Source organism: Saccopteryx leptura, chromosome 2 (assembly GCF_036850995.1).
Source record: "Saccopteryx leptura isolate mSacLep1 chromosome 2, mSacLep1_pri_phased_curated, whole genome shotgun sequence".
NCBI classification, from domain to species: Eukaryota; Metazoa; Chordata; class Mammalia; order Chiroptera; family Emballonuridae; genus Saccopteryx; species Saccopteryx leptura.
Genome location: NC_089504.1, coordinates 331,028,858 through 331,051,795, shown reverse-complemented (window position 1 = coordinate 331,051,795; position 22,938 = coordinate 331,028,858). Strand labels below are relative to the sequence as shown.

Sequence of the window (22,938 nt, the reverse complement as noted above, 5' to 3'; positions counted from 1 at the left end):
AGCAAGATCCTTTTCTGTTAGAAGATCCATGTGGGGACGGTGAGGGTTGGATGGATATCTCTCCCATGCATCCGGCACTGCTCCCCGCGCTGGTCCAGGGAAGTCTAGGAAAGTGCCTGGGCAGGCGCAGACTGGACCCGGCTGGCGGCTGCTGAGAGCACAGGTGTGCCTGCACAGACCCCAGCACCGGTGCGCCGTCTGAAGGCCCGCAGCATGGAGCCTCCTGTGGGGGTCCCTCACTTTTGCCCTAAAGCAGCAGGATCCCTGAAGACCTCAGCATCTTCTGGTTTGAGGGACCCTGCAAAGTGCCTCAGGTGGATCTCCTCGGGCTGAGCCGGGTGCCTGTCTCTAGTGCTTTGATCTCTTAAAAGGGGAACCAGGGTGAAGTTCTTCCAGTGTCTCCCTGGAATTAAAGGTAAATCATTGTTACTGCCTTGGGTGCAGCAAAACAATAAGAAACATTCATTGGCTGGCCTTATCAACCTCCAGATAGACGGGGCCCAGGTGTGCCGCTGCTTCCTGAGGCCCCCAGGCCGGTGCCATTTCCTCTCCCCTCAGCTGCTCCGGGAGCCGCGTCCACTCTGGCAGCTGCTTAAATTCTCTTCCTCCGCCCCAGCCTGACTTGCTATGGCTTCACCAGAATCCATTGCTTGCCTCTCTTGCCTCCGTTTCCTCACTGCCCACGTGGGAGGGCCTGTCCCCTGACCTGCTCCCACCAGCTCAGGTGTACGGTGATGAACACCAGCGAGAGAATGAGGATTTGGGGTCCAGGCTCCACCAGGGCCTAGCAGATTGGAAGCAATGACAAGGGGACCATGAGAACACTGGGCCTCAGACCGGGATCTCGCCTGTGGCCTGTAATTCCCGGAAGTTCCTGAGGAAGACCTAGCTGTCACTCTCATAGCGATCTCCAGCCCCGGCCACGTCAGAGAACGCCGGGCAGGAGGGAGAGCTGTGTGTGCTCTCGTTCCATTGGCCAGAGCCCTGGTCAGCCAAGCCTCCAGTTGGCCACATCTCCCACCCCTAGGCCACAGTTCAGGCCCTTCTGCTGGTGTCCAACACCGGCCACATCTCAAAGGCATCAGGAATGCCAGAAGCTAGGCCCGTTGTGGCCACTCCAGCGTAATACTTCAGGTCCTGGTGTTTCCCACAGGCTACACGAGCCTGTCCCCCTAACTCCAGTTTGACACTAAGTCCCAACTGTTGAAACATGATCCCTCAGGGAACCCAGTGATAGAAACAGAATGGCATCACTGGGAGAGGGGCCAGGTGCTCACTGAGACCCCGTCTCCTGGCTGACAGAGGAGGAGGGAGACCCAGCCTCGGGGAGTGCTTGGCCCTGCTCCTGCTCCAAGGCCCTCAAACTAGGTATGGGTGTTCCAGAGCCCATGTCCTGTAGTCCTGATGCCAAGAGCCCCCCAGGAGCTCTCCCTAGCTCAGTTACTGACCACTGTTCTCCCCTGGCCTTTCGCTCCTGTATTCCCTCACCCCTTCCTAATCGCAGGCCCATGAGTTCCCTGGATTATCTGACTATTGTACTGTTACAAAGTTGTGCAGGAAAGCAAAATGTTCAGAAAGTATTTGTTAAGTAAATGTAAGTATGAAATCAGGGAACCTCTAACCGTTCCCCACCTCCACCCCAAGTGGCATGAATGTGAGCATCCCTGCCATCAGGCCGTGTCTTTGTTAATACCACAGTGGGTGTGTCATGTTGTAAACAGCCAACAGCGTGATGCAAACATAATGCAAATCAACTGCAAACAAAACAGCACAGCTTGTTAAAAAATGTGGGATTTCATGAAATCAATAGGAGTGATGTTGGAAAACTGCTCAAATCATATGCAAAGCCATCTTCGAATGCCTCTGTGATGAACAGACCAGTTAACAACTGAAGAAGAGATCATCAATAAGTACTATGAAATGACACACGGCGTGCTTCCAGTGAGACTCGTGGGGACATTACAGGATTACAGGAGGCCCTTGGGAAAACATAAAGTTCCTGAGTAGTTTTCCAAAATTGAGTAGTTAAATTTGGATAGATAAACTGGGCTTCATCAAAATTTAAAACTTTTGTCTGACCAGGCTGTGGCATGGCGGATAGAGCATAGGCCTGGGTTTGAAACCTCAAAGTCGCCGGCTTGAGTACAGGCTCATCTGGTTTGAGCATGGGTTCATCAGCTTGAGCATAGGGTCGCCGGCTTGAGTGTGGGATCATAGACATGATTCCGTGGTCGCTGGCTTGAGCCCAAAGTTCGCTGGCTTAAAGCCCAAGGTCGCTGGGTTCAGCCCAAGGTCACTGGATTGAGCAAGGGGTAACTGGCTCAGCTGGAGCCCCCTGATCAAGACACATATGAGAAAGCAATCAATAAACAACTAAGGTGCAGCAATGAAGAATTGATGCCTCTCATCTCTCTCTTCCTTCCTGTCTGTCTGACCCTGCCTGTCCCCCACCTCACTAAATATATATATATTACATATACAAATATATTTTTAAATATATATATATTTTTTAAGCTTTCAAACATCAAAGAACTCTACTGAGAGAGTAAAAAGATAACTCACAGAAGAGGATAAAATATTTGCAAGTCATATATCTGATAAAGGATTAATATCCTTGAATAAATAGAGAATTCCTATAACTCAACAAGAACAAAACACAAATTTTAAAATGGGAAAAGGGCCTGACCAGGCGGTGGCACACTGGATAGAGCGTCACACTAGGATGTGGAAGACCCAGGTTCGAGACCCTGAGATCTCCAGCTTGAGCACAGGCTCATCTGGTTTGAGCAAGGCTCACCAGCTTGAGCCCAAGGTCGCTGGTTTGAGCAAGGGGTCACTTGGTCTGCTGTAGCCCCCCAGTCAAGGCACATATGAGAAAGCAATCAATGATCAACTAAGGAGCCACAAGGAAGAATTGATGTTTCTCATCTCTCCCTTCCTGTCTGCCTGTCCCTATCTGTCCCTCTCTCTGACTCTCTCTGTCTCTGCCACAAAAAAATAAATAAATAAAATAAAATGGGCAAAGGGCTTGAATAGGCATTTCTTCAAAGACTATCTATAAATGGCAAATAAGAACATGAAAAGATATTCAGGGAAATGCAAATCAAAACTGCAATGAGATACTACTTCCATTAGGATGGCTATAATAAAAAAAGAAAAGAACAGAAATGTTGGTGAGGATGTGGAACCTTCGTGCATTGCTGGTGGGAATGTAAAATGATATAGCTGCTTTGGAAAATAGTTTGGCAGTTCCTCAAAAAGGTAAACCTAGAATTATAACCCAGTAATTCCGCTCCTAGCCAAAAGAGTTGAAAGCAGGGATTCAAACAAAAACTTATGCACCAATATTCATAGCATTATTTACAATAGCCAAAAAGGTGGAAACAATCCTAATGTCAACCAACAGATGAAAGGATAAATAAAATATTGTATGTGGTATACTATACATATACAATGGAGTATTATTCAGCCAGACACAAAAAGATATATATTGTATAATTCCACTTATATGAAGTACCTAGAATAGGCAAGTTCACTGAGACTGAAAGTAGAAAAGAGGTTACCAAGGATGAGTGGAATATAAATGGGGAGTAATTGTTTCACAGATACAGAGTTTCTGTTCAGAACAATGAAAAATTTCTGGAAGTAGATAGTGGTGCTGATTGCACAACATTGTAGATACAATTAATACTCAATGATACACTTTAAAAAAACAGTTACAATGACAAATTTTATTTTATATATATATTGTGATATGTGTGTATATATATTATATATGATATATGTGTGTGATATATATATAACACAATTTTTAAAAAAACAAAGAATTTGTGAGGGGATTGTAAGTTAGCTTCCTTTTAAGTGAGTATTGTCAATTAGACTTTTAATTTAATGTCTGCTGTTAAATGTTTACCATTAACTGTTAAAGGACTTTTTTCGGGTAGTTACTGCCTGGTAGGGCTTTTCTGCCCAAGGTGTACCCTTTACTCTCCCATTCTTCCCCGCTCTGCCTGCCTGGATGTGCCCACACAAGGTGAGGGTTTGCATGGCTGTTTGTCCATAAGCCTCACAGAGCTGAGTGCAGAATCTGGGTGGAAGGCATGGGGCAGAGGAGACAGGACAGCCCACAACGAGGTCAGCAATCCAGGTGGCTGGGTGTGGGCTGCGCTGCTTCCTCTGGGGCACTGAGGACAGGTGCCTGGGCCGGGGGTGCTAGCAGAGCGGCGTGCACGGGCATGTGGAGCAGCCAGCTGTGCAGGTGCACGTGAGAACATGTAATAGTGCTCGTGACTGAGTTCATGAGGGTGGTGGACACTTGGAGCCATTCCAGCACCCCAGCTATGGGGTGAGGAAGGCCTGCAGAGAGTGGGGGCAGCCACAGCCTCACCTGCCCAGCATGTCACAGCACCCCTCCCTTCACATCTCACCTCTGCTTGACCGCAGGGAGAAGCTCAGGGTGCGCTTGATGCCCTCGCAATTGCCCGGGTCTTCATTGATGATGCCCACATTGGTGTTCCAGGTGGTCCAGTTCACTTCATCCACCCTGCAGGGTGAGGGGACAGGGGGCAGGGAGCTGGCAGCCTAAGAGCCATGCCAAGCTTCCAGGTTGAGGGCTTGGCCCCACAGGCCAAACCCTAGAAGCCCATAGATCAGGATGGGGAGACATCGCTGGTAGGGGCGGGGGAGACAGGCCTGCCCTTTGGGCACCACCTGGGGATACCCGCTCTGACCACACCATAGGGTCCAGGGACTGTAAATATTAGATTCTTGGTCCTGATCCTGATTACCTGTTGACCCTTTCTGGATACCTCATTTTCCAATATTTAATGTCTGGGTCTCAACCAACCGAGGTCTAAGGTGGGTCTGCTATGGCCACAGCTAAGCACTGGGGCAGCCCCTGTACCAACAGCTGGCCTTAGCAGAGTCCGCTGTGTCCATGACTGGCCCCAAGAGGCCCTGAGGCAGGCTTCTGTACCACAGCTGGCAGCAGGGGGGTCCTCCGTGCTCACACGAAGCCCTGGAATGGCCCCTGTACACACAGCTGGCTCCGGGTGGGTCCCCAGTATCCATGCTGATCTGAGCCCCCATGCTCTGTTCCTGCTTGGGCATTACCTGAAACACCATCTGTAGTCATCCTTGCCATCAGGAGTGTACCCCACCTGCAACAGCTTGCCTGAACGGAAGGCCTTCCTCATACACTTAAGGAAGCTCTTCTCTGTGTCCAGGATGGTGATGGCTCTCTGCAGGAAGACACAAAAGGGCAGAGGGGTGGAGGATTCATCCAGGGGCCACCCCTGGTTGCCAGTGCTGGCTGCTAAGATCAGCCTCCCCGGGGTCTCTCCCGGGCCCAGCACCTCGGAGTAGGACCTGCAGTGCCCTCTGTACCCGGCTGGTTCCTGAAGCCTTGTGGTCACCAGCCCACAGAAGGAGCTCAGCCCGTCCAGTTCCAGACCTGCCCAGGCACTGCTGGTGAGTGGTGAGCCCCGTGTGTGACGTGGTGCCTACCAGCCCTAGACCCCTCTCGGAGGAGCTCACGAAGGGGCAGTATATTAGTGGGCAAGAGCAGAGCCTTGAGTGTGAGACTGCCTGGGCTGACTCCTGGCTGGGCTACTCCAGTTGCTTTGAACACAGATACCTAACTTCCGCACGTTTGCCTCAGTGCCGTCATCCAAACAGCGGCACTAGGGAGAGTGCCCACTTCACAGCATTGTTGTGGGGATCCAGTGAGAGCATGGAGTTAAGTACTTGGCACAGAGTCAGTGCTACTTAATGAGAACAGTACTTTTATTATTAGTGATGAAGGCAAACATGAACACAGGGGTCTCAAAACTGTAGCTGTCGAGGCCTGTCCCATTTTTAGCTGCTCCCCCAGAGTTTAATCTCAAGTCCCCCTGAGATGGGCACCGCATGGATGGTGCTGAGCCCTCTGCCTCCTTCCCTCAGGGACCGGCTGGCCAGCCCACAGGAAACACTGAGTCTAGGAACACAGGCTAATGACACTGGGCCGGGAAGCCCTGCAGGAGGAGCCGGGAGGGGGCCGGCTGCGGGAGATGCTGCTGCGTGGTCCCTGACCCGCTGAGCTTTCTGCCCCTCCTCAAACCCTGCAGGGCCCCCGCGCCAGCTGTGCGGAGCAGCTGACGCCCTCCTGCTACATACGCCTCGCCAACCGACCCACCTGCAGCTTCCAGATGTTCTTGCTCTCCTGCGCGATCTTGTTGACAGTCTCCCCCATGAGGGCGATGAGCATGTTGAGCAGAAGGATGTAGGTGAGAATCACGTAGGCCAGCAACAGGACGATGAAGACAGCCTTGAAGTCATAGTTCTCGGTGAACTCCAGGTCGCCCATACCGATGGTGAACTTGAACAGCTCCAGACAGGTGGAGTACAGGCTGTTGTAGGAACTGTCCGGAGACCGGCAGCCAGGCCCCCGCCACCTGTGCGAGGCGGTGTCCGCCGACACGGATTTGTTCTGTCCGTCCTCAATCAGTGTCACCACCGCTAGAGGACATGAGGAAGGAGGGGTGCAGCTGAATGGAAGCCAGGATCCCAGGTCCCCCAACATACACGCACGACCCTAGAATGGAGCTGTAGCAGGAACACGGCTCGGGTATGCAGCACCTTTGTGTCATTTTTTCTTAAAAAGAGCCCCCTTCTTCAAAACTATCAGAAAAATTGCCATAATATATTATTTTGTTACAGTACAAACTTTATCATCTGCTATGAAAAATTATTAAAATAAATACACAGGCCCTGGCCGGTTGGCTCAGTGGTAGAACGTCGGCCTGGCATGCAGAAGTCCCGGGTTCGATTCCCGGCCAGGGCACACAGGAGAAGCGCCCATCTGCTTCTCCACCCCTCCCCCTCTCCTTCCTCTCTGTCTCTCTCTTCCCCTCCCGCAGCCGAGGCTCCATTGGAGCAAAGATGGCCTGGGCGCTGGGGATGGCTCCGTAGCCTCTGCCTCAGGTACTAGAATGGCTCTGGTTGCAGCAGAACGACGCCCCGAATGGGCAGAGCATCGCCCCCTGGTGGGCATGCCGGGTGGATCCCGGTCAGGCGCATGCGGGAATCTGTCTGACTGCCTCCCTGTTTCCAGCTTCAGAAAAATAGGAAAAAATAAAAATAAATAAATAAATACACAAATCTACATGGACAATGTAAATACAGTCAGCTTTGTGCAGTGCACAATCTGCCTGACCCTGTATGTCAGCCCTGGGTCCACAGCCGCTCTCTCAGTTGCTCCATCTGCCTGTGCCTCTTAGAAGGTGGCCCAGAGCCACCCCGTGCCAGAACCATGAGCTAAGCAGCTCAGAGCAGAATGGTCTCTTCTGCGTTCTGCACTCTCCTGTGGGAAATGGAGTTCAGAGCCTGAGAGCTTCTGTAGCAGCTTCCCCCATGGCTAGTGCATAACCAGGATCTAACCCACGTGGCTTCATCCCTGCCTGTGGCTACTGATAAACAGGGCCTTCAGAGCAAGGCCAGAACCCACACCAATCCCTGTCAGCCCAAGCTCCTAGTTAGAGCTGTTCATGACACCCAAACAAAGATTCTAAAACAGGCTGTAACTGCAGGACTCAGATGAGAATCAAAGCAGAGCCAAGTTATATGGGTGTGTCAAAAGGGCACAGGAATCAGCTTGAAGGAGCTCCCAGTGACAATTCCTCAGACAATTTGAGTATCAAAGTAGATGACAGTAGTAGGGAGTTATAACCCATTTTAAAAAGTGAGAATTCATTAAAAAAAACATAAAAGAATCTATGAGGCTATATTTATGTAAATAAGTGTAGACAAATAGAAAGCTCTTCCTTACAATAGAATGCCAGCAAATAAATGCAGAAGAAATGATGGACTTAGAAAACCATTATTTTAAAGAAAATGTGGTACATATATACAATGGAATACTACTCAGCTGTAAGAAATGATGACATAGTATCATTTACAACAACATGGATAAACTGAGACAAATATAAGGTGACGGAAGATGATTTGACTTTGGGTGATGGGTATACAACATAATCAACTGTCCAAATGATGTGAAGATGTTTCCTCTAAATCTACGTACTCTAGTTGACCAATGTCACCCTCTTAAATTTAATTGTCTAAATAAAATAAAATAAAATAAACATTATTTGCCCTGGCCAGTGACACAGTGGATAGAGTGTCCCCTCGGAATGCCAAGGTTGCCTGTTCGATCCCAAGGGCGCCAGCTCAACCCCTGAGGTCACGTTTTCAAGCTCTGGCCAGGGCACGTATGAGAAGCAATCAATGGGTGCACAGCTAAGTGGAACAAAGAGTTGGTGCTTCAGTCTCTCTCCCTTCCCCTCCCCACTCATTCTCTCTCTCTCTCTCTCTCCCTCTCTCTCAAATCAATAGGAATTCTTTTTTTTAAAAAGACCATTATTTGACAATCATTGGGATGAGGTGACTCAGTTGTAAATAATCAGTGGATGCCAAAACAATTGGGTGAAAGTTTGATGAGAAACAGGATATTTACATAAGCTGAAAACATCTCCTCACAAATTACTCATCAATCACCAAGGGAAAGATAATAACTTGATAGTGGAAACATCTGGCAGACCCACCAAAACAAATAATCAAAGTTAATATCACCAGAAATGGGACAAGCAGGTGTCATGGGACTCCTGATACAATGCTGAAGAAGACACACATCACTTCCCCGATATTCTGACCAAAAATGTTCACCTAAATCTGATCATGAGGACACATCAGACCCAAACGAAAACATCAGACCCAGACTGAGAGATGTTATAAAAACTGGCCTTCACTTATAAAAAATGCTAAGGTCACAAAAGACAAGCCAAGTTTGAGGAACTGCTGCCGATTGAAGGAGACTAAAGAAGTGTGACAACTGAATGTAATGCATGATCTGGGGTTTCCATTTCTGTGAAAGATGCTTTCAGAGCAATTAGTGAAATCTGAATAAGGTTGGTTGTTCAGCTAACAGCTCTGTATCAATTTTAATTTCCTGATTTTTGATCATTATACTGTGTTTACATAAGAGAATGTCCTGTGTTTTAGGAAATATTAAATATTTTTAAAATATTTAGTGGTAAAGACTGATCACATCTGATCATAAAAAACATACTCTCAGTTTTGTTTTGGTTCGGTTTTGGGTTTTTTTGGTATATTTCCGAAGTGAGGGGGGGCAGACAGACTCCTGCATGCTCCCGACCAGAATCCACCACGCATGCCCACGAGGGGGCGATGCTCTGCCCATCTAGGGTGTTGCTCCGCACAACCCGAGCCATTCTAGTGCTCAGCACCTGGGCCAACTTTGCTCCAATGGAAACTTGGCTGAGGGAGGGGAAGAGAGAGACAGAGAGGAAGGAGAGGGGGAAGGGTGGAGAAGCAGATGGATACTTCTCCTGTGTGCCCTGGCCCAGAATCGAACCCAGGACTTCCACACGGCAGGCCAATGTTCTACCGCTGAGCCAATGGGCCAGAGCCTCTCAGCTTTTTTAAGTGGTGTGTGTGTGTGTGTGTGTATGTGTGTGTATAGCATGGGGGAATCTGGATAGAATGTAGAGAGTTATTTGTGCTGTTCTTGCAACATTGTTGCAAGTTTAAAATAATGTCAAAATAAGTTTTTTAAAGAAACCTAGCCAAAATATAGCTATCTTACAGGCAAGTAGCACTTCTTACCTCAAAACTTACTTTAAAATGTTTTATGAATAACATCTATAGGTTCTGCTCATGTTGTGAGCTCTGTCCACTGCTCTGTCATCCGCAGACACACACCCACGGGGCCCTCCCCACCAGGCTCCTCCCCACAGAGTCCCTCCCCACAGAGTACCTCCCCACAGAGGCCCTCCCCACAGAGTACCTCCCCACAGAGTCCCTCCCCACAGAGTACCTCCCCACAGAGCCCCTCCCTGCTAGCCCCTCCCCACAGAGCCCCTCCCTGCTAGCCCCTCCCCACAGAGCCCCTCCCCACAGAGTACCTCCCCACCTGCCCCTCCCCACAGAGCCCCTCCCCATAGAGCCCCTCCCCACAGAGCCCCTCCCCACAGAGCCCCTCCCCACCGGCCCCTCCCCACAGAGCCCCTCCCCACAGAGCTCCTCCCCACAGAGCCCCTCCCCGCTGGCCCCTCCCCATCCACCCATGCAGAACCCTCAGGAAGCTGAGGGGAGCAGGAATCTTTTCCCCTCACCCACCCTGACCATGCCTGGTACCTGTGGAAAACCCGAACAAGAAAACGAGGTAGACAAACATGAAGCGACATAGGTCTCTCAGGATCATCTACAGGAGAGAACAGGCTTGTCAGAACCAAGTCCAGGCCCGGGCACGGCCGAGGGAAGGGCCAGGACTGCGTCAGCCCAGGGGCTCAAATGGAGCCCAAGTAGAATCGGAGAACGTGCAGGAAAGTTTGGATTGGTGGGCTGTAGTGTCCTGAGGGAGTTGTCCACAGCTCCCCCCACTCATGGCCTTTGTTCTGGTGGGAGAGTGGGGCCTGGTAGGCCAGGGCATCAAGTTTTAGGGAAGCCCCCAAACCTGGGTCAAGGCCAAACTACCTAATTTGAGGGGTAATTAGCTAGGAAAGTGGGTCTTCAGCCAAACCAGCATTTCCTCAGACTATACGGAGAGGATGGAGTAAGTCTGTGGGACTGGTCCCATATACCCACCAAGAGGACGGGCTCTGTGGAGAAACCACTCAGGCCCTCCTACCCACCTTCTCGATCATGACGGCATAGATGCCCATCTGCTGGAAGCCACGGGTATAGTAGAGCATGTTGGTCCAGCCCAACGCCAAGGAGAACACCATGGAGCCCACGTACTCCTTGCGGCGGCAGAAGTACAGCACCACGGTCCCCAGTATGAACAGTGACTGCACAAAGCTGCGGGTGGAATGACAGGAAGCTCTGCCTAAGGGCACCGCCGAGGCCTGGCACCCTTACAGACAGGAAGACCCCACTGCCTGGGCCTCTCCACGGAGGAACCTACCACAGGCCATGGCGGGGGTAGGGCTGTCTGGCCTGCCTTCGTTAGCCCATGATTCTCAGGGAGCAATATTGCCTCCATGGGCCCTTTAATTTGTCCTGTGGGGCTACAGCGTAAGCATCTCAAGATGATAGTAAAAGGATGGGGTTTGTGATTCCTAGGGACAGGCCAGCTGCAATAGGGTGAGAAATCAGCTCCTTACACGACACTTGCCGGGAATAAAGAGAAGAAGCCCCGAAATGAGGGAAACCAGAGGGTCAGTGTAGAGGCCATGAGCTGAGATCCCAGGAGAAGGACCCTTCACCGACTGAAAGTCCCTTCTGCATCCGGGGCCCTCCAAGGGACCTCATAAGGTTCTGGCTTATTTATGAAGAAAGGAGTTTCCCTGTGACATCTACATTGTTTTTATAACTGTTTTTATTAATCTCTCTCCCCTTAAAGCAGTGATTCTCAATGAGGGGTGATTTTGTACACACACACATACATACACCAAGTGGGAGCATTTGGAAGTTATCTGGAGAAAATTTTGATTGTCTAGGGGACAAGGAGAGAGTTACTGGCATCTATTGGGCAAAAATACTAACATTCTACAGTGCACAGGACAGCCCCACAACAAAGAATCGTCCAGTCTAACATGTCCATGGTGCCAAGGTCAAGAAACTCTGCCCTAAAGATTGGAAATCCCTTGAAGACAAGAACCAGGTCTCTTTTATCTCAATATTCCTGAGCCAACTCAGTGAATACCAGATGGATGGACAAAGGGGTAGAAAAAATGAACAAGGGTACATCTAACTCAGATTATAAATCACATGAGCCCGTGAAACAGGTCTAGCATTCCCTAGTACCTGGTTCATACCTGGCACAGAGTGGACCCTCGGAATTCATTTACCCACCAAACGTTTATCAAGTGCCTTCCATTATTCATTCAACATGCTGTGAGGCCCCACTTTGCTTCAGGCCGAGTGTATGCGACAGAATGAGCGAGAGCTGACTGCTGTGTCCTCAGGACTAAGCCAAAAGATGTTTTCTGCTCTTGAGTTATTAGAGCCAAAGGGTCACTTACAAAAGTATCTCACTGTAGCTGTCCACAAACAAGGACTTCAGTGATGGCCGCCTCTGCAGGAAATATTGAATCTGCAGATAAATAGACAGAGGAAGATCCCAGGAAAGGTTAGACCTGGCTAAGTGGTGAGCACCCAGAATACTTCCTAAATGGTACCACAATGGACCATGGGAATGAGTCAAAGCAGAGACGATGAAGGGAGTGGAAGAGCATGGGTCAGGCTAATGTTATGTGACTTAGTCAGAAGAGATTCTTTAAAATAAAGAGTACAATGACAATTATACCTAGAAGTAAAGACAAGAAAAAAATAACCAAATATTATCAATTGCTGTGTTTGAATGATGGGATTGGGTGTTTTTTTTTTTCTTCTTCTTTGTAATTTGAGTTTTTTTTCTAATATCTTTAAGCATGCATTACAGTAAAAATTCTTTAATCAGTCTCCACTGAACTAATTTACCAGATTAATCAGTGCTGTCCACTCCTTGAAAACATTCTGCTGACGCCCAGGGCCCTGATAAACGCTGAAGGCTAGGAGATCCAGGACCCCCCTCACTCCACTAAGCTCCCACCCACTGGGCCTGTGTTTGCCAAGAGTGCTTTTTGCCTGTCGCACTTACTACTGTGGCTTTGTACTTTATTATAGTATAAGCTGTGAATGCGAAAATACAGTGGTTTCTATGAAGATAGAGTGCAATGACTCCTCAAAAGTAAGTTACAAAAAAAGGAAGGAAGGAAAAAGGGAGGGAGGGAGGAAGAGGAAAAAAGGAAGGAAGGGAGGGGAGGGGAAGGGAGGGGAGGGGAGGGGAGGGGAGGGGAGGGGAGGGGAGGGAGGAAGGAGGGGAGGGAAGAAGGAAGGAAGGGGAGGAAAGAAAGAAAGAAAGAAAGAAAGAAAGAAAGAAAGAAAGAAAGAAAGAAAGAAAGAAAGAAAGAAAGAAAGAAAGAAAGAAAGAAAGAAAGAAAAAAAAGAAAGAAAGAAAGAAAGAAAGAAAGAAAGGTAGTAGATGTGGCTTAGATTGAGGGGGGAAATCACAATAATGTCTAATTATTTGTACTTCTTGTAAGAATGTTCCCACATTCAAAGAAAAGACTGCTCGTTTAGTAAAATAATAGTCAAGGAATGTGCATCTATGAGTTTTCAGTTAAAATAAAATGGTTCCAATATACAGGTAGAGTTCTTTCATTATTCTGTTCGATAATGGACTATTTTGATTAATTAAACAACTACCAGTCATGACTTATCTCTACCTCTGAGATCCCTAACTGCCCATCTTCAAGAATGACCACCTGCAGGACCCACTGGGCAGATGCCCACCCTCCAACCATGAGCATCCGGAAGGCTCTTGCCTCCCCCATGCATCTCTCAGCTCCTCAAGAGAGTGAGCACTGAATGGAACTCCTGATTTTTTGTTTTGGTGACAATGGAAATTCACAGTGTGGAAAAGAATGCTTACCCCTCGGAAAAAAAAGTAGAATCCCCCTAACACAGAAAGAATCTCTCCAGTGACGCGGAAATGGTCGCCAACTGTGTTTTTCAGCTTGTAGGGAGGCTGCAAGGTACAGAGAAATTAGTGACTCCATTCACTCGTTCATTCATCTGACAAACACTTACCCAGTGCCAAGCCCTGTGATGAAGACCCAGCCCCTGCCCAAGAGGCTCAGACTCCATCAGGAGAGAGACACAAATAAAGACAATGCACTATTTGGGGACGTCCGCGTGGATGCCGCTCTGTGGAACCTGATTCCCAAAGGGGCAGTCTCCAGGTACCAAGTGGAGCATCCTTACAATGTTGTGCTATCTCTCAGACAAGTCTCAACCCAGACTTTGCTGGAAAGAGGACGATGGCAGAGGTGGAGGCGCGCTTACAGACCCAATGCCACATGCTCCTGCTGTTCCCAAGGCTTACGGAGAACCCCTGGGCTCCCAGACGCATCAGGGTTTCCCAAGGAGGGTGGAGAGAGAGGCATCCCACATGTGTGTGGTCCTTGTGTTCAGCCTCCATTTCCTGCTGTGAGTTTCCTTTCAGCCTACCATCAGTGTTTCATAAGTACTAGTTCTCTGGTCCATCCTGTTAGCACATTTCTCTTTTCTCTTAAAATGAAGTCATTAAATGGCCTTAATAGGTAGAGAGAGATCAGGTTTCATCTAACTAGGGAATTGAGTTTTTAAATCAAATTTACAAGCAAGGCACCCTGGAAATAAAAGCAACAAAATTAAGTGTTTGGGTATTGAATGGAAAGGACTTAATTCCAAAACTCAAGGGAATCTATGTTTCCTGAAAGAGGAAAATATGTGGTCTTAAGGTGATTTGATGGACGGCCCAGGGTTTGGCACAGTCTATGTCCAGGGAATAAATAATGAGCGAGTGCGTGAACGGAAGTGGGCAGGAAAGGAGGATGGCAGTGGGCTTAGGGCCTGTACCATCTCATGACTCTGTGGACACCCAGCTCAGGGGAGAGCTGCTTCCTAAGCCCCAATTCCTGCATTCTTTCTACCCTAGTGTGCCCCCTCTGTAATCAGGGACCTCAGCTTAGAACAGGCAGGTTTTCAGGACAGCCTGAGAGGGCAGGGAAGGACTCCAGGGCCCGGCCTGGGCCTGGGGTCTCGGGGGTCTGATAGGAATGCCCCTCCCCTCTCCCCCCACCCACACCAAGGCCCGAGCCTCAGGCCTCACCAAGCCATCCACAGGCCTGTGGTAGGCGGCCATGGTGAAGATGATCATATACAAGCAGTAGACGAAGAAGTTGAAGTAGAAGATGCGCTTGACAAATCGGTCCCACTTGTCCTGCAGCAGTCGATTCAGAGGTTCCACCAAGAGCATGTCGTGGCGATTCTGAGGGGAGCAAAGACAGGTGAGGGTCACGCCCCACCGGGAACCCTCATCATCCTCAGGCACTCCCCACACCCACATCTCTGCACAGGACCGGCCCTGACCACGCCCTCGGCCCACAGAGCAGCTGAGGGGCGCAGAGCTGAGCCAGCAGGCCCACACTCTGCGCCTCAGTGCCCTGCACGTACAGTGAATAAGGGGTGGAGTTGGACAAGGGACCATAAATGCCCCAGACACTTGAGAACTAACAAATGCTGCCCGACACTCTATGCCCATTACCTCTAATAACTCATTCCTGGGCACCTACATCCTTAGTAGTCCCACAATAATGGGAAGAGGCTGACACAGGCAGAGGCTGGCATGAGGCTGCTAAGGGAGGGGCTGAGAGCAGGTTGGAAGGGGCCTCTGGGTTCCTTACTTCTCACATTTCCAGACCTGGGTCAGGCAGGCTATTCAGGCAAGAGTGGTCATTACCGACCATGAGATCAAAGGCAACCAGAAAGACTCCCCTGCGGTGGGTGGGCCTGAGCCCGGGATACCATCATTACAAGTAGGCTTTGGGGCAAAAGTCTGCTGTCCAGGAGATCTCTATTAAAGTTCAAGTATCCCTAAGATGGGTAAGCCAAAATCAGGTCATCCTAGCCTTCAGGCTATCGAGCCCAACCCCCAACCCAAGTTTGAGCTCCCCCAATGAGATCCCTGTTCAGTGTTTTCTTGAATGCTTCTGGGGATGGGAAGCTCCCTGCTGCCTCAAGAAGCCTGTAGAGAAATGCTAACTATTGGGAAGATCTATCCTCCAGAATAAAGTTTGTCTTCTCTGCTTTCCACTAATGGTTCCAGCTCTGCACTCAGGGGACCTGTTACTGCATTCCTGGCTCCCAGAGCCCCCAGAAACATGAAGGCAGCAGCCATGGCACCACATCCCTCTCTTCCCTATGTCAAACACCCAAGTCCTTGTGATGCCATCCACTGACCAGCCCAGCCCCCCGGATTCATTATGGCAGCCGGGTGAGTGCGGACAGGCACAGCATTGTGGGCCGCGCCTCTCCCTCCCTGGACTCGAGCCCTGTAAGCACAGCCTCTTGGCCCCATGAGACATGTGGCAGCCCCTCCTGGCCAACAGCACAGACACCAGCCCTGAGTCAGCCTCACAGGCTCAGAGTGTCACCTTAGAAAGAACTGACAGGGAAGGTGGCCTTCTCAAAGCCATGGTGGCAGGATGAGCCTTTCATTTAGGGGCATTGGTACCCTTATTTGGAAACCAAATAATTAATGTGCCTATCTCACACCTATGCAAAAATTAATTCTAGATAAATTAAAGAGGCAAACATAAAATACCTACAAAAAAACTAAAGGAAAATATTGAAGGATATGGGTATAATCTTGAAGTGGAAAAAGCCCTCCAAAGCAAGACACAAGTCACAGAAGTGATAAAAAAAAAAAGGTTGGGGTGGTGAACACACAGTACAATATACAGATGGTGTATTATAGAATTGCATGCCTGAAAACTATGTAATTTTATCAACCAATGTCAACACTGGTGGTGGGCAAGTACATTGACAAAGTCTTTTTGAAGGACAATTTGGCAGTAGCTATTAAAATATTAAAATGTACATACTCTTTGACTAAGCAATTCTAATTCTAGGTATCCTTCATAGAATAATTCTCAAACCCACACCAAGTGGCCTGTACCATCATAGTAGCAAAAACTGGAAATAACTTGGACATCCTTCTATGGACATTTTCTCCTCATCTGTACTGTGGATTTTTTAACGAAGCAGACTCATATGTACAGATACAAAATTGTCTAAAAAGACACATCATTAAGTGAAAAAATTGGTTGTTCCACATTATGTATAATATGATCGCTTTTTTTTTTAATTAAGTGAGAGGCGGGGAGGCAGAGACAGACTCCCACATGTGCCCCAACAGGGATCCACTCAGCAAACCCCCTACCAGGCAATGCTCTGCCCATCTGGGCTGCTGCTCTGTTGTTTGGCAACTGAGTCATTTTAGTGCCTGAGGCAAGGCCATGGAACCATCCTCAGCGCCCAGTGCCTACTTTGCTCAAACCATTCGAGCCATGGCTACAGAAGAGGAAGAGAAAGAAAGAGATGGAGAGGAGGGATGGAGAAGCAAATGGTCACTTCTGTGTGCCCTGACCAGGAATTGAACCCAGGATTTCCACATACCAGCTGACGCTCTACCACTGAGCCAACCAGCCAGGAAGGGCCAGTATGTTCCCGTTTGTGTAAACAAAATGAAGCTGCATGTTTTTATATAAATAAAAGGAAGATTCTTTTTGTCTACGTACTTCTGATGTAAGTGTTTATGGGAATATCACTGTATATGGTTTGTATGACGAAGGGAACAAGTGGGTTGATGAGGCTGCAGGACATAGATCTCGGGCAGCAGGTTTTCACTAATGAGAACCTAGCAGAGCCAGACCAGGGGCAAGGAGGGGGGCTGGGTGTGGTGAGACAGAAAGCCCTCCCCTGGCCCCAGCCCAGGTCCACTCACAGGGGTATCACTACTGCTGTAGGCGATGACCTCCAGCACCGAGTTCTTCTCGCAGGTGTCGATGCAGGACAGGTCATAGAGTGAGGAGTGCACAGGCCCGTAGGCCCACTCAGTGAACTTCCTGGACAGGTGCCTGCACTCGGGCTCCTGGATTTCCCTCTGGAGAATATAGGCCAAGACCTGCCATGGGAATACAAGAGCCTGTGAGAAACCAGCCTGGTGCCCGGCCACAGGTTGTGTCCCCACACGGCCACTAGCTCCGCTTCAGGAATAATTCTGCTTCCCAGGCCAGTTGGAGCCCCTACCCAAGCGCCTACCTCCATCCAGCAGCTTCCTGGCCACCACCCAGATCAACCTGCCGCTGCCTCAGACCCCAACCGCAGCCACATCTGACCCATCACGTGATCACACCTGGCTGATCACATCTGTTTTACCCTCGGCTCAACCCAGCCCCAGCCCAGGTCCCAGCACCCACCCCCCATCCTGTGTCTTGTTGGTGATGCTCACTTAGAAATCAGAAATGGCCACATGTGGACTTGGGGTAGTAGACACACAACACAATGTACAGATGATGTATAAAGTTGTTCGCCTGAAGCCTACATAATTTTATTAACTAACATCACCCCAATAAATTCAATAAAAAATAAATAAATGAAAATAAGGTTCACAAGAGCCAATAGCTTAAATAAATATTATAAAAGCATCTCTTGTGATAATTTAATTAGATTAAATGCTTATGTTTACATTTAGGTTGGCTTCCTACAAATTGAGACAGCAAAGGAGTCTAAGGACAAAGAACTTTTTTTCTGGCAAAATCACTTAAAGTGATAGAAAACAAATTAGTAGCTGTTTAGAGTGGGCAGGGCCAAGGGGTTGACAGACTACAAAAGGGCCAGAGAGAACCACAGGCAACAACAAGGTTCTGTATGTTGGGGGTGGGGGTGGGAGGGTAGAGCTGCATACATTTATCGAAACTCATCAAACCAAATGCTTTAGATGTTGCCATTTGTTTGATGTAACTTACACCTCAATAAAGTTGATCTAAAACCATAAAAAGAAATGGCCACGTGTGCAACGCTGGGTTCTCCTCAGCTCCCACAATTCCTCTGGCGCACTCTAACAGCCCCACCCCAATGCTACAGGCTGTTGTGACAGCCTCGGGCAGGATTCACGCCCAGTGAGGCAGGCAGTCCCTCCTGCAGCATGCCAGCTTAGCGTGCCAAGTCCCCCTCCTACCCCGATCTTCCCGCTACTGGCAGCCAGGGCTAGTGGTGTCAGCCCCTTCTTGTTGGTGAGCTCCTCCAGCTTCAGCGTAGGGTGGAGCTTGGCCCCCAGGATCAGAATCTCATTGTACATGCTCGTCACAAACTTGGTGTTGTCAGCCGTGTTGTCGGCCACTTCCACCAGCGCGTGCAGCACCGTGTTGCCCACCGAGTCCCCGGCGCTGATGTCTGCTGGCTGCCAGGAGTTCTGCAGCAGGAACTTCACGATGCCCAGCTGGTTGGTGCACGCAGCCAGGGAGAGGGGCAGCTCTCCTGCAGCCAACACAGGCACACAGTGGGCTTCAGGAACAGACGGCTTGGGCCCTGGACCATCCTGCCGGCATCTCCCTCTGTCTCCACCCCAAACCTCCCCTCAGCAATCATCAATAAGTCAAGTGTCTGCCACATGGTCTCCCTACCAAAGTAGAAGCCAGGCCGTCCTTTGGTTTTTTTAAAGAAGTCTCCATTGGCCGCAGCCTGAACATCTGCCCCGTTCTCCACTAGGAGGGTCACCAGCGCCATGTTCCGCCTCTCGATGGCGATGTGCAGCGCCGTCTGGCCTGTGAGAGTGCGAGCTGTTGGTTCTGGGCTCATGCCCTGTAGGGGGTGCCCAGGGGGTGCCCAGACGGTGCTGGGGAGGGCCTGGACAGAAGGTGGAAGATGCCCCCCCAATAGAGGAGACCAGGCCAGGATCCCCAAAGGGGGTACAGGGAGTCCTTGAGGCAGGCTAAAGATCCCCAGGAACACAGGCCACCAAACTGCAAACTGGAGGAGTCAAAATTGCCTGAGAGTCAGGAGCAGTAACAGAGAGGGAGGCCAACAGCTCCAGAGGCCAGGAACACCGGACCCACAGGGAGACAGGACCCTCAGCACCAGGACAAACCAAGCCAGCAGGTGGGGGAGGCAGGGACACCAGAATACCAACTGGATGGGTAGGATAGGGAGCAAGTTGCTCAGAGGCTCTCCCAGGCATGGCTGTGCCCTCCTGGCTCCAGGTGCGCTTGTGGCAGAGCTGTGCCAAGCACGACCCTCCTCACCCTTGTAGTAGCTGTCTGTGTAGCAGGCGTTGACAAGCTCCTTCAGGCTGTTCGTCTGCCGGGCAATCTCCAGGAGCAAGGGGATGGTGGAGTTCTGCCCATCGTGCAGGTTGAGCATGGCTTTCAGCAGACACGTCTTCCCTGTCTCTGGGTCTGCAAGATAAAGTGAGGGTCAGAGCAGGGGGTGGCAGCTGGGGCGCTCCCGGAGCCCGGCCCTCTCCAGGGCTACCTTTGAACTCGTTGTCCATAAGGTGCTTCTTGCTCTTCTGCAGGAAGGCCAGCAGGCTCTCCAGCTCCTCACAGTTGTCCTGAGCGACAGCTTCAAAGATCTTCCTGCGGTCATAGAGCTTGAGGTTCTTCTTGACGCCAGCAAGAGAGTCCTGGGATAATTGCCTGTGGGCCAGAAAATTGCCCTCGTCTCCCGCTAGGGCTTGGGGCCCTTGGAGCTCCTCAAGGAGCAGGAAGAAACTCCAAAGCACACCAAAAGGAGAAAACACAGGATATGAAATCCACCCCTCCACCTTGGTGACTGTCCAGGAAGTGGATGTGCCCCCATTCTGTCCCCGCCCTGTCTATAGACACACTCTAAAAAGTCCTTGTCGCCACTGCTTCATCCAACACCCAGGCCACCCGCTCCTCGGCCTGCTCAGGAGCTGGGGTTCAGAAGGCAGTATCCTAGAGGGGGCTGGAGGCAGGGGTTCGGCTGGCCCCAGAGAGTCAAGAATCATCTTCCTTCCCTGTCTTGCCTTGGAGGAGGCAGGAGGGCTGGTGGGCTCCTCACTGGAGCTGTTTTGTACTCTGTCTAAAAGTGTCCTGCCCTTGCCCCTTTTTAACTGGAAATCTAAGTGTTTGGGGCTGTTAGGTATTCTAGGCCTGGACACCTAGCGATCAGTCAGCAGCTAGAATCAGTATATATGCCAACATCCACTGGTAACCCGTGTCCTGAAGGTTCTATGAGTACAGATGCTGCAATCGACAATCTGTGAAGGCTCCCAGGCTCCCCAGCTCTATGACCTTCAGGCCATAAGCCAGAGCATCACCTGGTGTCTCCATGGCTGGGGCCTCAGCCCGCTGAGCCAGGTGGGCTCCTGGTGGGGAGGAAGCTGGGCTCCAGAAGCAGCTTACCTGGCACAGATGGGGCCATCTCCAGTCTTCTGGATGATGACAATAGGACTGACTGTGATGGCCGGGCAGGAGGCTGGCTGACCTTCCTCGTAAGAGCAGTCCATAGGAGAAGCCTCTTCCGAGTCACACTTTCCAAAGAGCCGGCTGCGGCTCCTGGCCGTGCAGAAGATGTGGGGCTTGGCCGGAGCTGGCCTGGAGTTCTGGTCTCCATCCGTGGGGTCAGGGCGGGAGTCTTCTTGCTGCAGGTCCTCAGACTCCCCCGAGTCTGAGCTCCCCCATTTCTTCATCCTTGCCCAAGACGCAGCCTGCGGGCAGCCACCAAGATCGGGTTTGCTCTCACCTCGGGGTGAGTGGCGTCTCCGGCTGTGCATTCAAGGGACAACTTGGTGATGAGGACAGCTCAGCCCCAAAGAGCCGAGCGGCGTGCAGCATGGAAACAGGGTGGCAGGCAGAGACTGGCGCGCTCACGCCTCAGTCTGCACAGGCCCTCCTATGCCATGCTTCCCCATCACCAGCCATGCCCTCGCCTGCCTTTGCTTTTCCACCTCACTGCTGCAGCCATTGAGTTTGTAGAGGACTTTTGCACTGTTTGTCAGGGGCTAGTGGGCCTTTCAGGCCTAAACACCTGGAGTTAAGCTGGCAGCAAGTGCCAGCATGTGTGGCTGTAAACGTGTATAGATACTGTTTTTCACTCCCTTCCTAACCTCGCCTCCTGCTCTTCCCCTTTATCCAACAGGCATCCCTCTCCCTGGTACCCAGGCTCTCCCACCTCCCACTGGCCTTTGCTCCCATAGTGCCTCAATTTGGGGTGCTTCCTCCTCCTTTTCCTGCCCAAAGCTTACCAGTTCTCAGACGTCACCTCCCTTGGGGCCCAGTCTTCTCCACACCCCCTAATCCCTGCACTGGCCATGCTCCCTGCCCCTCCGGGTGGCCCAGCTCATTGGCCATCCATCACTCATGGCCCATCCATCACTCATGGCTCTCTGGTCCACTGTGCAGTCTAGCAACTGTCACTGTTTAATCTCCCCTTCCCTGTGACCTCCTCTTGGGCAGGGAGCTTGCCTGACCCATCTCTTTATGAAAAAAAGCTGTGCTGGTCACCGTGGGGAAATGAGAGATCAGATACAGGCACTTGTAGTTCCCACTTTCATAGGAGATTAGGGAGAATCATGTTCCAGCAGTGGCTGGGTTCCAGAAAGCAGCCACTGAACGAATGGGAGTCTTTTCAAGATATGCATTTTCCAGTGAAAGTTCAAGCAGTGAAAACTCAGAGCACATCATGGCAATAAATCAGCTATGAAATGATCCCCCAGATCCATGGGGAAAACGAGGCAGTTCTGTCACTCTGCATCCTGTGAGCAGGACAGACAGCTGACTGCTGGCCCATTTCCCCTCCTGTCTCTTCTACTTTCACGAGAACCTGAGTCTTTCTCTGATTCATCCGTCAGGTGGAACCCCTGTGGCAGGAAGTGTGTCTGGCTACAGGAAGCCCTGCTTCCAACCACTCACCCATTCATTCATCCATCACTCAATACCCACCTACTGAGTCCTACTGAGTGCCCAGCCCTGTGCTGGGGGCACAGAGAGGACTCCAATCTCATCTGAGACAGCAACCAGGTGCCACCTGGGATGTGAGGACGGCAGGAGGGGCCAGGGTGCTGGAAAAGGCTGCATGGAGGAGGTAACAGATGTGCTGGAGGAGAGCAGGGTTGGGCTGGGACTCGGGGAGAGGGTGGGGACCCCTGGAGTAGCCAATGAAGATAGAGTCAGTGGACTGGAGGATAGGAAGCGTGGTCAGAACTAGATCGCTGTTGGCCTTGAATGTCAAGGCCACGGGGCATGGGTATTATTGCATGAACTGTAGGAAGCCATGAAAAGCTTCAGAAGGCTGGCACCAGGCACTAATCTTTGCTTCCAGAGATAACTTCCTGTCAAGAACTGTTCATAATATGGGGAGCCTGTCACCATTTAAAAGGCATAGGAGGCTAGAAAGAATGACAAGAATTGATGTGTTTGAGCACATGCCATGCAAAGGCAAGCACTAACACTTCACAGGCCTTTACTCACTTCAATCTCACATCTCTAAGAGGTAAATATTTCACAGATGAGGAAACTGAGGCACAGAGTGGGTACATTTCTTGTTTGA

General features: G+C 50.4%; 1 protein-coding gene across 1 annotated transcript; it reads right to left on the bottom strand.

Moving 5' to 3' along the window:
- Nucleotides 1–236: 236 nt before the first annotated feature.
- On the bottom strand, nt 237–21,079 carry TRPV1 (transient receptor potential cation channel subfamily V member 1). The gene is made up of 16 exons (XM_066366251.1): nt 20,793–21,079; nt 19,897–20,060; nt 19,668–19,820; nt 19,050–19,190; nt 18,605–18,903; nt 17,369–17,548; nt 14,693–14,851; nt 13,472–13,567; nt 12,021–12,091; nt 10,689–10,854; nt 10,192–10,258; nt 6,176–6,498; nt 5,113–5,240; nt 4,428–4,543; nt 3,914–3,919; nt 237–403 (listed from the first exon to the last, which is right to left on the bottom strand). The coding sequence occupies exons 1-16, from the start codon at nt 21,077–21,079 to the stop codon at nt 237–239; spliced, it is 2,523 nt and encodes an 840-aa protein (XP_066222348.1).
- Nucleotides 21,080–22,938: the final 1,859 nt, after the last annotated feature.

Excerpts from the sequence above, each read along its gene's own strand:
- TRPV1 (XM_066366251.1), bottom strand. The coding sequence starts at position 21,079 with ATGAAGAAATGGGGGAGCTCAGACTCGGGGGAGTCTGAGGACCTGCAG. Across the intron at positions 19,821-19,896 it reads TATGGACAACGAGTTCAAAG|ACCCAGAGACAGGGAAGACG; the intron begins GTAGCCCTGGAG and ends TTTATCTTGCAG. Across the intron at positions 18,904-19,049 it reads ACGGCCTGGCTTCTACTTTG|GAGAGCTGCCCCTCTCCCTG; the intron begins GTAGGGAGACCA and ends TGTTGGCTGCAG.